At 42.9% G+C, this 13,201-nt stretch overlaps 1 protein-coding gene across 2 annotated transcripts in view; it reads left to right on the top strand.

The window, feature by feature from the left end:
* Window positions 1–13,201, top strand: part of fat4 (FAT atypical cadherin 4) — a 173,949-nt gene that overhangs the window by 95,218 nt on the left and 65,530 nt on the right. For both annotated transcript variants that reach the window (XM_074673772.1, XM_074673771.1), the window contains exons 3-4: window positions 8,056–8,317; window positions 10,484–10,834. In XM_074673772.1, the coding sequence (XP_074529873.1) occupies window positions 8,056–8,317; window positions 10,484–10,834 (613 nt within the window). The remainder of the gene's footprint in view (window positions 1–8,055; window positions 8,318–10,483; window positions 10,835–13,201) is intronic.

The raw sequence follows: 13,201 nt of genomic DNA, 5'->3' as shown, positions 1-13,201 counted from the left end.
CTGCTGTCTGTGCCCTGCGGCATGGACCGTGAACCTTTAAGTGTGTTTAATGTTTTATTTGTTAATAAATGAGATGTGTCAATGGTAGGGCTGAACGATTTCAAGAAAAGATTGAATCGCGATTTTTCTGGCAGATATTGTGATTTCAATTCGGTTCACGATTTTCTTCAAATCAAGCTTTGGGATATTCACATGTAGGGCTGAACGATTTTAGGAAAAGATCTAATTTTTCTGGCAGATATTGCAATTCACGATTTTTTAATCATCAATAGTGATGATAAATAATCTGTTTTCATCAACTTCTGCTCCTAAACAGAGGCTTTGTGTTGTTGACCTGCTCACCAGCACTTTTAACATATAGATTGTCTACAAATTTGTAAAACAGAATGTGTATAATACTTGACACAACAGATCCTGAGACAATCAGGAGCGCTGCAAAAAATTGCTGCTTTGGCGATCTCAAAATTGCATTGTATAAAATTGCGATTTCGTTCTGAAAACGATAAATTGTTCAGCCCTAGTCGATGGGCTAAAATTATGATCAGAAATGACGAACTGGGTTTGGTCTTCAGTTATATTCAAATTACCATTACAGAGAGTATTTTAACTGCCGTGGAGCAAAGCCAGTCAGCAAATGCCAGCTGGTCCATGCCATGGAGCACAGACACCATGTGGTATCTTAATGTGCAGGGTCTCATATGCACAGTTTTCCCTCCTCATCCATGGTTTATCCTTTTGGGTTTTGCAGATTATTGAGTTGGAACAACTGAAAACTTTGAGTTGAATTGATGCTAAATGTTGTTTTGAGAAGAATTAAAGTATTTAGTTTATTTGACCTATTGAGTTGTGTTAATTTAACTTGTTAATTTCATTTCAAAGAACTTTATTTAGGTGTGACCAATTGAAGCAAATATTGTAAGTTAGTCCAAGTACTTCTTTTTATTAAGCCGCGTTTCCACCGAGCAGTCCAGGTCGGTTCGTCTCGGTACGGTGCGCTTTTAGCAGCGTTTCCACAGACTCATCCCGGGACGGATCCCTAAAAACCGAGACGAGCCGTCCCACTTTTTTGGGACCCTTTCGTATGGGTGCCAGACTGAACCGATCCGCTCTCGGGAGGTGGAGCAACACACTGCAGACGGTTGATTGGTCAAAAGAATCGTCACTCACCCCGACAGCGGCTGCATTTCTCCTGGTGGCTCACAGACTTCTCTGAAACGAAGCTTGATTGCACTTTGTAACAGAGAGTTACATGAAAATCACAGAGAGGACGAAATGCTGCATGTCTTCCATCCGTGCTCTTTGTTTACTGTGTCGCGTTTTCTTCTTTGTTGGATTTAATCGCGGGGTAAGCTGCTACGGCGTCGCGCTATTGTTTACCAGCTGTGGCTTCCGGCATGCGGCTTACACGCCGCCCACCACGAGAGGGCACAGTTTGCTGTGGAAACGCAAACGGGATGAGACTTAACTGTCCCAAACCGTCCCAAACCGTACTGAACTGACCCGTACTGCTTGGTGGAAACGCAGCTTTAGTTGTAGCAACGCAGAGTTTCAAGTTGATTTGATCCACAAAAATATTGGGCACCTTAACTTAAATATATTGAGTTGGATTGATTAAAAAAATTACATCAATCCAACTGATTGAAGATTCCAGTTCCAGATTACAGTGTGACATCAGTGTTTCCACCAAAAACTTTTGTTTACACAACAAAAGGGGCCAAGGTTTCGGAAAAATTCAACTTTGAAGGCCAATCAGCTAAAACGCTGTTTTAATATGAGTTGTAGGCCGAAACTCAACAATACCTTTGTGTCTCATTGTTGTGTAGAGAGCCCTTTATTTCTTGCAGCAAACCCTTGATGTATTTACTTAAATTTAACTTTCTATAATAGATCTAAATATAATCCGCCTTAAATGGACAGTTGTTTACTTTTCCTGGTGCAGTCGCATTAACCCATGAACCGTGTCAGCTCCCTCAGCAACAACAAAGTGTCTGAGACGGCCTGAACTCTCCTCACCTCCACACAGTAACACCAACACACTGACTACCACTCTGTTCCCGTCTGTCTCCACATCGTTCCTCCCCCTGACCCACTCACACTCACTCAGGACCGTCCTCTCCTCCTCTCCTCCTCTCCTCTCTCATGTTGACGTTATCCGAGCCGCGTGGAGGCCACAGGTGTCACGGAGCCCCGATTGATTATCGGGGCCTGCCGCTCCGACGGTCCCCGTGCTGTTCCCACAGTTCACATTACATCACAGGCATCGCTCTCGATTAGTTAAAGGCTCCGTCTTCAGCTGCTTCAGGCAGGATGTGGATATTAAATCCTGCAGGGAGCGAGACACCGGGCCTGTCGGCAGGGTCTGCGGTCCCTCAGCCAAAGCCAAGGGACACAGTGGATGGATGGAAAAAGTGGAGCCGCAGAGAAAGGAAAGATTAGACAGACAGAGTATGAAGTCAAAAATGAATAATAAGTCATAAAGCCACACGTCTTTTATTGCACAGCTGTTGCCTCACCCTGTTTCTGACTCTGAATGTGAGAAAAGTGCAGCACAGTCTCACTTTGGGCCTTTTTTCTTTTATCACTTTATATTGACTGTAAATCGAAGACCTGGAGGCAGGTCGGGGGATTTTCAGGACATGATCTGACCACTTTCCTCTCCCTGCATTCTTTGATGTAGGAAAATGTAGCATATGGTATTGAAATCACACCATCACTGTGATCACTGGGCTCTGGGTTTGAGAGGAGTGTCTGCCTGAGCTTTTGCAGAAAGTTGAAGGATTGATTTTTAAATGCAACATAAACGCAAAATGATCAATGTGGAGGAGCTGGGCTTTTGAGAAAAGCTCTGTTTTGTTCGGAGTCCAGGGGTCGGGGTAAGAAAGAAAACATGGAGACACTTAAAGAGAATGTAGACGAGCCTTTTAAGGAATTAAAGATTCAAGAGATGTTTACTCCAAACTTCAGAGCTGCCATGAATAGGTTTTCTAAATAGAAGCCTGTACTTCATCCAGCTCTCACTCCGAGCCAGATACGAGGCCGGCCAAGTCTTTGCCCACATCCTTACGCAGGAAACTTAAGTTGCGCTGACACTAAGCGTACTGAACGCATTTGAGAAAGCCACATGTGCGAGCCAGCGCCGAGTAGCCAAGAGTAGAAGCTGCCGGCCAGCTGACGGGGCTGGATTCAGACATCATAATGATCCCGTCCAATTTAACAGCGCTACATGTGGGATTCATGTGTGAGGGTATTAAAAACGCTGCTTCTACGCATCCGCTCCTCGCTACGCCTGAAAAAGAAGGAAGAGGTTGTGTAAGAGTTGAAAGGGAGTCAGTGAAACGCAGGCTGAAAATGTTTCTCACTTCATTTCACAGAAATACGCTGCCTTGTGTAGTTTGTGAACGCCAGTGAATGTTTTATTGGAAGTCTGACCTGATGTGGAAAATATGTCACAGGTAAAAACCGTCTTAATGATGAGAAGTGCAGCAAAGGGTGTTTTCAAAATGAGCTGTAATTTGTTCCAGAAGCCGTGCACCCACTCTGGCTGCGTCTCCTTCCCCTTTTCGCTGTTTTTCACTGTGTGCAAAACAGATTAAGAAAGCAGCGGCCTCATCCCTGCCTTTAAAAGGATCTATCTCCGAACACGCCGCGACAACACGTTGCTTGTTTATAAGACGTCTGTGTTATGATTGGCTGTCCTCCTCCGCGCTCTAACATACAGGAAGCTCGCCATCCCCGTCGGCGCTGTCTGCCTCTTCTGCTCTCCTCACTCCTCGCAGGAGCCGCGTGCTCCCAAAAACCACTCATCTGCTAAATGAGTTTCCTTCTGCTCCCCGTCTGGTTCGCTCTGCTCGCTGGAACGCCACTGTTTAATTGGTCAGCCCCCCCCCCTTTCTCTCCCAGCAAACCCACGGTGTCTTTTGAGGGCTGTAAAGTAGTCGCGCTCTTGAGTGGAGGTCAAAAGGTCAAAGAGAGTGTGAGTGCGCTTGTGTTGGATCTTAATTAATCATGTTAGTCTGGGAAAACGGAGGAAGACGGCAGCACTCGGAGGGATTTGTGTGTGAAATATCAAAGTTAAGGTGCTTTTCATGACACATTTCAGTCCGTGTGTGTGTGTGTGTGTTGGATTCTGGCCTGGACGGACCCCCTGCTCGGTCCCCCCGCCTCCCCTGCTCTGCCTTTGAACCCTATCAGAAAATTAATTGGCAAACGGCGGGTGTTGGGTTCCAGACTCTGCAACCCAGGTGGCTGATGGGATTGCCAGATTTGGAGCCACTGATTGATGACAGCGGGGGCCTTAGATGAGCAGAGCCTCACTGTACAGAGAGGACGTCTCTTTAAGTTTTACCGGGCCTGGATCTGACGGGGTCTCTGCTAAGGCAATGAGGGACGAGGTCAAGGAGACGGAGGTTTTTATCCGTCATAAAAGCAGAGCAGGGGAAAGAGATAAGAGCCAGTCATGGACTTGGCTCTGAGTTATTGACTGAGCCTTCCAGGTCCAGACTTTTTCATTCTTAAACATTTCTGCACAAAGTCTGTTAAAGGAAGAAACAACAGACCGAGCTTGATGTGGAAACATCCTCCACAGCCAAAGGACTCAGCATTTACATGTTGGAACATCAGCACCACCGATGTGAATCTGCAAAAATGAGTTCATAAAATGATCATTTTATACTGGACTCAGCCCATGTGAGGAGTTTGGGAAATACAAATCTGATAAATACGACTGATTTTTTCTGAGCAACAAAACCAGAAAAAAACACCTCTGTTCCACCATGATCCACAACAGTTGAGATGTTGTGAAAATTGTTCAGGGAAACAGTTTGATTGTCTAAAATCTGCATCTTACTGAGAGTTAGTCCTCCTCACCAGTAGTTGGCGCTACTTGGTGCGGTTTAACACCACAGCAGCTCTCGTTCAGACAACATGACTGAACAAGGAGGAGTTAACAGTTAAACTGTTTTATTTTACACTTCAGTTTATTTAAAAAACACTTAAGCTTTGACAGTTGATGCTTTTATTTTGATCATTGTATTGGAATCAGGACATCCCTGATATTAATAAGTCTTATTCAGGATAGAAAGTAAAAAGACAGAGTAGTAGAAGTTAAAAAAAAGTGAAATGATGAATCCAAGAGTAGTTAGTAATCCTCAACATTTTCATCAACTTTTAACAATGATGTTTCCCCCAATCCAAAAATGCAGAAAAAAAAAAAGAACTAAACGTGAAATCGGAAATTACACAGAAACACTGAGGGACTGAAAATGCTGTAGTGTGCATGCCAGGCCTGTAGTTGGTGCTATAAATGTAGAGACACACCCCACGTGAATACTTCCCTGTTTTTCCGTTAGGCGAAGTCTCACAACATGATAAACGTGCGAGACTTGAGAGCTTTGTCTCGAGAGTTGTTTGTTTTATTTTGCACTTGATGTCAGAGTGACTGAGCTGTCTTTTTTCAAAATGATCTGTCACTGTAAATTGAAATTGTATGTATCAAAAGTTCTAGTAGTATTGGTACTCAGTATCAAACATCCCCAGGTGAAACTTTCAATTTTAATGCCTATTTACGTAACGCTGCTTTGTCTCAGAACAAAGGTTCCTGGTTTGATTCCCCAACTGGGCAGAAGCTTTTCTGTAAGAAGTTTACACGTCCACCTCTTGCATGAACAGACTCTCACAGTCCAGAGAACAGTACGGTGCTCATCTAGTAGATTGGTCTTTCTGAACTTCCTGTAGATGTGAGGGGTTGTTTGTAGGAAAGTGACACGTAAGGGTTTGGTTGAAAAATGTTCCTAAAAATTTTTATAATAATAAAAATGAAACAAATGAATATGTAGTTTGCATTTCTGGTGGTGTCAGAGTATTTTATTTGACATTTCTACCATTTTAACCAATTAAAGGATCAGTCCCATTAAACTGTCAAATGGTGTAACCTCAAAAACCATGACAAATGTCAAATAATTAACCTTCCTAGAAGTTTATGACAGTGTACTGATGAAATAAGTGAATTGTTATGAAATATCATCTCAAAGTTTACTTAAAGTATTTAATTTTTAAACTTGATAATCTGGGTTTGCTGAACTCAATTAGTCAGTGTGTCATAGACGTCAATACTTTGTCTCTATTTTTAGCTCAGTTGGTTTAAAACCATTTTAAATGTCATTTTTTACAGCGTTGTAGACTGATTAAAACAGATGTTTTCTTTTTTACACAATAAGGGAAACGTTGGTTACAATGTTACTGGCTGGAAACTGGACTCAGGTGTACTCCACCTTGTGCCCAAAGACCACCCTTTGAGACCTTAAACTATAAAGGCTGTACAGAAAACTTAAATGATGGATGTTTTTAATGCTTTAAACTGCCAGAGTTTGGGTAGAGCAAAAACCGTCTTTGTTAATAATAGATCAACAAAAGCTAGATCCTTGCAGGAGCATTAATTGCGTCCAATGTTGTATTTACATTAAGAGAACTATAAATCAACATTGTTGTTGATCAAATAACTGATGTCAACTACATCCATGCAGCTTTAAACATCAAGTATCCACTGCACAGGAAGCCGGGGGCTGCTTATCATCTTCACTGAAACTCTCCAGAAGGAGGACGTGTTGTCATGGGGCGAAGATGCTAAGCAGCTTGGAGCAGCACAACAACAACAACAACAACAACAACGAGGAGTTTAACTTTATGCTAATGTCCTAAAAATAGCGTCGCACAGAAATCTGGGAAATGACTGAGGAGTGGTTGAGCGTGTAACTAATGTGCTCAGAAAACACGTCTCATAAAGCTGCAGATTAAGAAAGACGTGGAGAAGTGACAGCGTGCTACTTTCAACACGCCTGGATGTTACCTTCCAGGGATGTGGAAATAACCCGTCATGTGAGCTCCATTGTTCGCCCAGCGCCCAAAATGTGTCGATATGCAGATCCAGCACCAGCTTCATGCAACAGCTCTTTACCTAAGCCCGTCTATTGTCCCTCAGGATCAAACAGCATCCCACAAACATCAGACATAGCTGAAAGAGTCTTTTTTAGCCGCTAACCGACTGAAACCAGAGCTCAGCCGCGCTGAATAGACGCCGCTTTTTGATGTTGCTTTTCCTTTTTGGCAGAAGACACGGAGTCAGACAGTTGTCTGATCTCTTATTGTCCTCAGCACAAATATAAACGTCAAGCTCTGTCGTCGGCCTCTTTCAGCCGTCCTCTCCTGTTCCAAAGGCTCTGGCCCAGGCCGTCACATGTTAGGGAGCTTGTACTTGTCCAGAGGTAACAGGGGATCTATTAGCTGCATTTATAGAGGAACTGTATCGCCTCCAAAAGTTCAAAGACAAAGCGAGTCTCTCAATGACGTCTCCATTTATCTCCTGCTGTGCGGAGTGACCTGACCTCCTCTTCATGAGCAGTGGAGTGCATTAAAGGAGAAACCAGGAGCTGTTTGAAACACAGTCGAACATGTCAGGGGGAGAAGGTTTTGTGTTTTTGTCACCAGGGGTGTTTGAAGCTGAATTTATTAAATTGAAAAAGAAAAAAAAAGCAATTTAGAGTCTTAACCTCAGCTTCTGTCCCCATCGAATCATTTTAGTCTCATGAATTTTCTTTTAAACATAAAACTTTTTTTCTAAGATGCTGCATCAGTCACTTCCTGTATCTTCCCTCTCTGTGCCTCCACCTTGATTTGTGACCGGCTGCACGGTGTTTCTGAATCAACAAGTCCTCCATTCATGGTTCGCCTCTGTGAAAAATTCACCATGAAGGGTTCCCTTCATGCAAAACAAGAATGCAGTTTGATGTGGATTCACGTCACGCTAACATACGCGTTCCACAATCTGATTTCCTGTCCGATAAGGCGGCTTTGAAGCTTGTCATCAGGATGCTCTGCCTGGGAACGCTCAGTCAGTTCAGCGAGTTCAGCGAATCACATTTAACCTACTGGCCTTGTTTCCTCAGAGTCATGAGATCAAGTTGGATCATCCTGGAAAGAAAAATCTGTTTGCAAGCAAATGTGTTGAGAAAATGTTTTATTTACTGACTTTAACACCTGTGTCGACTGTCTCCACCTCAGGGTCCCAACGCTCTGGTGACGTACACCATCATCAGCGGGGCTGACGACAGCTTCAGGATTGACCCAGAGTCCGGGGATCTGATAGCCACGAAGAAGCTGGACCGAGAACGGCGCTCAAAGTATTCCCTCTTGGTGCGAGCAGACGACGGGAAACAGTCATCCGACATGAGGCTGAACATCACCGTCAAGGACGTCAACGACCACACACCAAAGTTCTCCCGTGGGACGTATTCGTTTGACATCCCTGAGGACATGGCAGCAGGTGAGGCCAAAGTGCAACTCATGTAAAACTTTTGCTTTACATTAATACATCCCTTAACCCCTTTTATTTTTTAATAATGTAGGATAATCCAGCCAACAAACCAAAATTAATTACTGCAACAATATAGTTCAACCTTCAACAACATTCAGTAATCGAATGAAAATTCACTAAGAGCTGTATCTGAGACCTTCTGACTCATTCTACCCCTGAGGACAAAGAGGAGAAGACTCAGATTAAGGTCTAAGTGTTCCCTGAACAGATGAGTCTTCAGACATCTCTTTAAGTAGAAAGGGACTCTGTTGATTGTAGTACAGTTAGGTAATTCATTCACTATTTGGGAACAACAGAGGAGAAGAGTCTGGCTCGTGATTTGGAGCCACGCTGGGTAGGGAGCACCAGGCGTCTTTCACAAGCAGAGCGTAGAAGACCAGAAGAAGTGTAGACCTGGATGAGGGACCCCAGGTAGGGGCAGGAGCTGTTCTTGCCAATGTTTGTAGGCCAGAAGAAGAGCTTTGAATTAAATTGGAGCTGCCACTGGATGCCAGTGAAGAGAGATTAACAGCTGGGTGACGTGCTGCTGCATTCTGGGTAATCTGCAGAGGTTTAGATGTACACACAGGGAGGCCTGGTAGGAGGGAGTTGCAGTAGTCGATGCATGATATCACAAGGGCCTGTACCAGAAGCTGTGTGGCCTGTTGTGTTAGGTAGGGTCTGATCCTCCTGATCCTCCTGATGCTATAGAGGGCATATCAAGAAGATCGAGCAATCGAGGCCACATGAACCTTAGAGGTCAGCTGGTCATCAATCATGACTCCCAGATTTCTGGCAGAGTTTGTGGCACAAAATGATTGGAATCAAGCAGGAAACTGATCTGTGGTTGAACAGATTTAGCTGAAAGTGTCATTCCTTCATCCAGGTGGAGATATCAGCCAGACACGCTGATATCCGAGCCGAGACAGTTGTGTCGTCAGGAGGAGCCATGAGAGCAGATCATTGCACTAAGTGAGGAAGGGGGACCAAGCAATGAACCTGGGGGTATCTGTGAGATGTAGTCTGCCTTCAAAACCAATCAAATAATTTCCCAAATTAATATAAAAAACAGCTGGTAGCTAGTGTAAAGATTTAAGAACTCATGCTGCTGAATTTTGAGTTAATCACATCTGATTTACTGGAGTTTTGGGGTTGATCAGGAAGTGTAAAGATGTGTTATGCAAAAACTTCTACCCACTGCACAGTGAGTGGTAGCATAAATGAGTTACAGGTACAAAAAAATCTTGTTCAAAACAGATGGTAAACATGATTAATTCTGCTGTAAAACTTTGCATTTAACATGAGTTGCATTGGGAGTCCTTTAGCTTTTGGGACCAGCTCCATGTGGACATTTGAGGAACTGCAGTTCCACAGTGACTTCTTCTAAATCAGCTCCTCCCTTTCACCTTCTCACACTTAATGTCACAATGAGATGGTGAAAATGTCCACTTCCTTTGTACCAGTCTACGACTGAAACACAATAAATGAACGCAGTCTTAAACCGACCATTGTCGACCCCAGACAGGCCGTGTTGTGTTTTCTTCTTGAGTTTATAGACTGAACCCAGACGTCTCTGTTAAGGTCATTGAGGCTAAAAAATTATGGAAGAAACTTCTTTCAAGCAGTTTATGACAGTAATTTATTTGTCTACTGTTCCTGTTCTCCAGAAACCCTCTCGGTATCTGATTTGAGGGGAAAATTTCAGCTTTTAATGGGTCAGAGGCTCGGGAACTGATATCTGCTTTATATGGAAATCTATCAGCACCTGGAGGATTTACAGCCGCACTGACAGACGGAGGCTCAGCTGTTTGGTCTCTCAATCACAAGTTAGAGACAAATAAAACTGCAGATCAAAGAAGAGGATGTTATTCAAATCTAATCCTGTTAATGTTGGTGGAGATAAGCGTTGGTCAGCGCTCTGCGGAAGATTAAAGGAGCCAGGGTTCATGAACAGTAGAGTCGGCTCCAGTTAAAGGAAAAACTGTTGTTTCAGTGACTGGAGGAGCTGTGCCTGACTCACTGGTATTAATAAGCAGCCATAATAACCCCCTGCAGGTATATTAAAGTCATTTTCTTCTGAGCGGCTGTAAAGTCTAACTTCTCGCCTCTGTGTTATGACCTGTCTGATTCTCACAGGCTCCATCGTGGCGGCGATCCTGGCCAGTGACTCTGACTCAGGGGTGAACGGAGAGGTCACCTACTCACTGGAGGAGGACGACGAGGACGAGACATTCCTCCTGAACCCAGTGACGGGAGTTTTCAACGTGACACGTCCTCTGGACTACGAGACTCAGCAGTATTATATCCTGACGGCGAAGGCGTTGGACGGAGGCGGGCAGTCCAGCACCGTCAGGGTGTACTTCAACGTCCTGGATGTGAACGATAACGCCCCGGTCTTTAACACCAGCGCCTACAGCACGTCTGTGTCGGAGAGCCTGCCACCTGGATCCAGTATTGTTACTGTTGGAGCCAGTGATGCAGATGACGGTAAGCTGGTTTGGGAAACGGTGGGATAGAAAAGGAAAAATTGGGTTTTGACAGAAATAATGACAACTAGAGATGTTTCCAGAAAGAAATTTGCCATATTTCCTTTAAAAGCCCTGTGAGGACTTTAGATCATGAAAAAATCTCACTTTTATTTATTCGCCTGTTGATTCAGGCCTTTGCCACATGTAGCCAATATTTTCAAAAACTTTCAACCCTGCCTGATTTGTTTTTTAAAAATACTTTCGTCCACATGCACTGGTCAAATCTGCCGGTGAGTGCGGTTTGAGGCATGTCAAACTCATATCTGTCAGTGTTATCCATACATAAAACCTGTGCCAGCCAATCAGAACGAGCCCCCGTCATTCAGCTGTGACTTTTGAGAATCAAAAACTCTGTTTCCCGGGGTCCACACAAAACCATGAAATCTTCACTTTGGCTGGAGATTTCAGAGGAACATCGTTTTCAGTGACGTAAAACTGTGGTTTCTTCTGGACGAAGGGCCTAAATACCCGGCAACTTGTGGACATGACCTCATTCACTTCAAAATTAACACACTCCTTGAAAGAAAAAAAAGAGAAAAATAGCCTTTACAAAAATATGTCAAACTTCAGGTATACAAATAATTTTTTGGCCCCGTATATACTACTTTAATTTCACAATTATATTTGCAATGTTTTTTTAAGTTCTCCACATATGCTTAAAAAAATTAAGTAAATTTTACCAAGGAAATTTGACACTCATTAAATCTACACATCTACAAACTTAGGACGCATTTCCACCAAGCAGACCAGTTTGGTTCGTCTCGGTACGGCGCGCATTTTGTGGCGTTTCTACTGACTTACTCCGGGATAGATCCCCAAATAACCGAGACGAGCCATCCTACTTTTTGGGACCCTTCCGTATGGGTGCCAGACTGAACTGATCCGACCTCGAAAGGTGGAGCTACAACACTGCAGACTGTTGATTGGTCGCAACTGTACTGAACTGAACCGGGCTGCTTGGTAGAAACGCAGCTTTTGAGTCATATCTACTTGAAAAATGCAGAGTAATTTTTTTTATCCAGAAATTCCAAGCAGATTTTATTTAGATTTTTATTGTTTCTATTTTTTAATTATTTTATTATTTTTTAATTATTTTATTTATTATTTTTTTTTTATTATTTTTAGATATTATTTTATTATTCTTTTTTTTTCTTTTTCACTATTATTTTTTTCAAGAAGACAAACTCGAGGAACATTTATCGGTTCAATACTGTTGTTGAATTTTACTTCTCATTAGTATTTTCTACTTATAACTAAGCTTCTGTAACTGTAACTGTATCATTCTCTGTTACTAAGCCTCAGAAAACTGCTCCTTTACATTTTAAGAAATCAATTTTAGCAGAGTAAATTTTGTTGTGACTGTGTTTTTTTTTTTTTTTAAATGAGTGACTGAGGAGGGGACGCAGTGGATATGGAAAGGAGCAGTTTCTGAAGCTTAGTTACAGAGAATAATAGAGTTACAGTTACAGAGTCTTAGTTATTAGTAGAAAATATAGATGCAGAGTGTAAAATTTAATGAAAATATTAAAGCTAGGGACTGCAGAAATTATAGTTACTTGTCAGTAAACACAACATTCAAACTGCTCCTTCTCCTTGGCTCAGTGCCAGCAGCAGCACACACCCACAGCCTCCAACTGTGACTACGTGAACACATTCACTAGCCCAGCAACCACCTGTAGCATCATATTTCTACGTGGGAGGGACTCAAGAGCCATGCACCTGACTTGGCATGTTAGCAAAAGCTAACTTTTAGGCAGAGGAGGGGGTTGAGGCAGACACAGACGCTAACACACATGTATAGAGGCTCAGAGGAGACGATTGAGCAGGATTATTCCTGTAAAAGTTTACTTTTTATTTTTAGGAAAATCCTGCAGACTCTACTTGTAAAATTCACTTGAAATTTCTGAGTTTTAAAAACTTTTATAAGTTTTTCAGAGTAAATTTACTCAGAATGTTTTCAGTGTTTGCTGCAGGTCTTCTCAAATTCTTTCGTCCCCACATTTTCTGTCTCTCTTCAAACGTCTGAGAAAAAAATCCACGTTCCCAGCCCTGTCAGGTTATTTCAGAAGATCTGCTCTGTGAGAATGTTTTAACCTGATCTCCTTTTGTGCTCAGTAAATCACAGATGACTCAGCTTCAGGGACTTTATTTAATGTCGCCCTGTCATTTTGTTATGATTATATCGGTTTCATAGAAGCTCCCAAACCTTCGCCTTTTTTTTCTTCTCATGCAATCATGACTTGATGAAATCGGCCCCCACCGTTTGAATAAGTGGCTGGAGTTATTTCTGCATTTTCAGGTGGTCGAGCTTCGTGTTTGTGAGCTG

This window comes from Halichoeres trimaculatus, unplaced genomic scaffold (genome assembly GCF_033239565.1).
Source record: "Halichoeres trimaculatus isolate MK-OKI-2021-1 unplaced genomic scaffold, fHalTri1.1 fHalTri1_scaffold_7, whole genome shotgun sequence".
Classification (NCBI taxonomy): Eukaryota; Metazoa; Chordata; class Actinopteri; order Labriformes; family Labridae; genus Halichoeres; species Halichoeres trimaculatus.
Note: the sequence above shows the minus strand (reverse complement) of the source record. Positions and strands in the feature narration are given on the sequence as shown.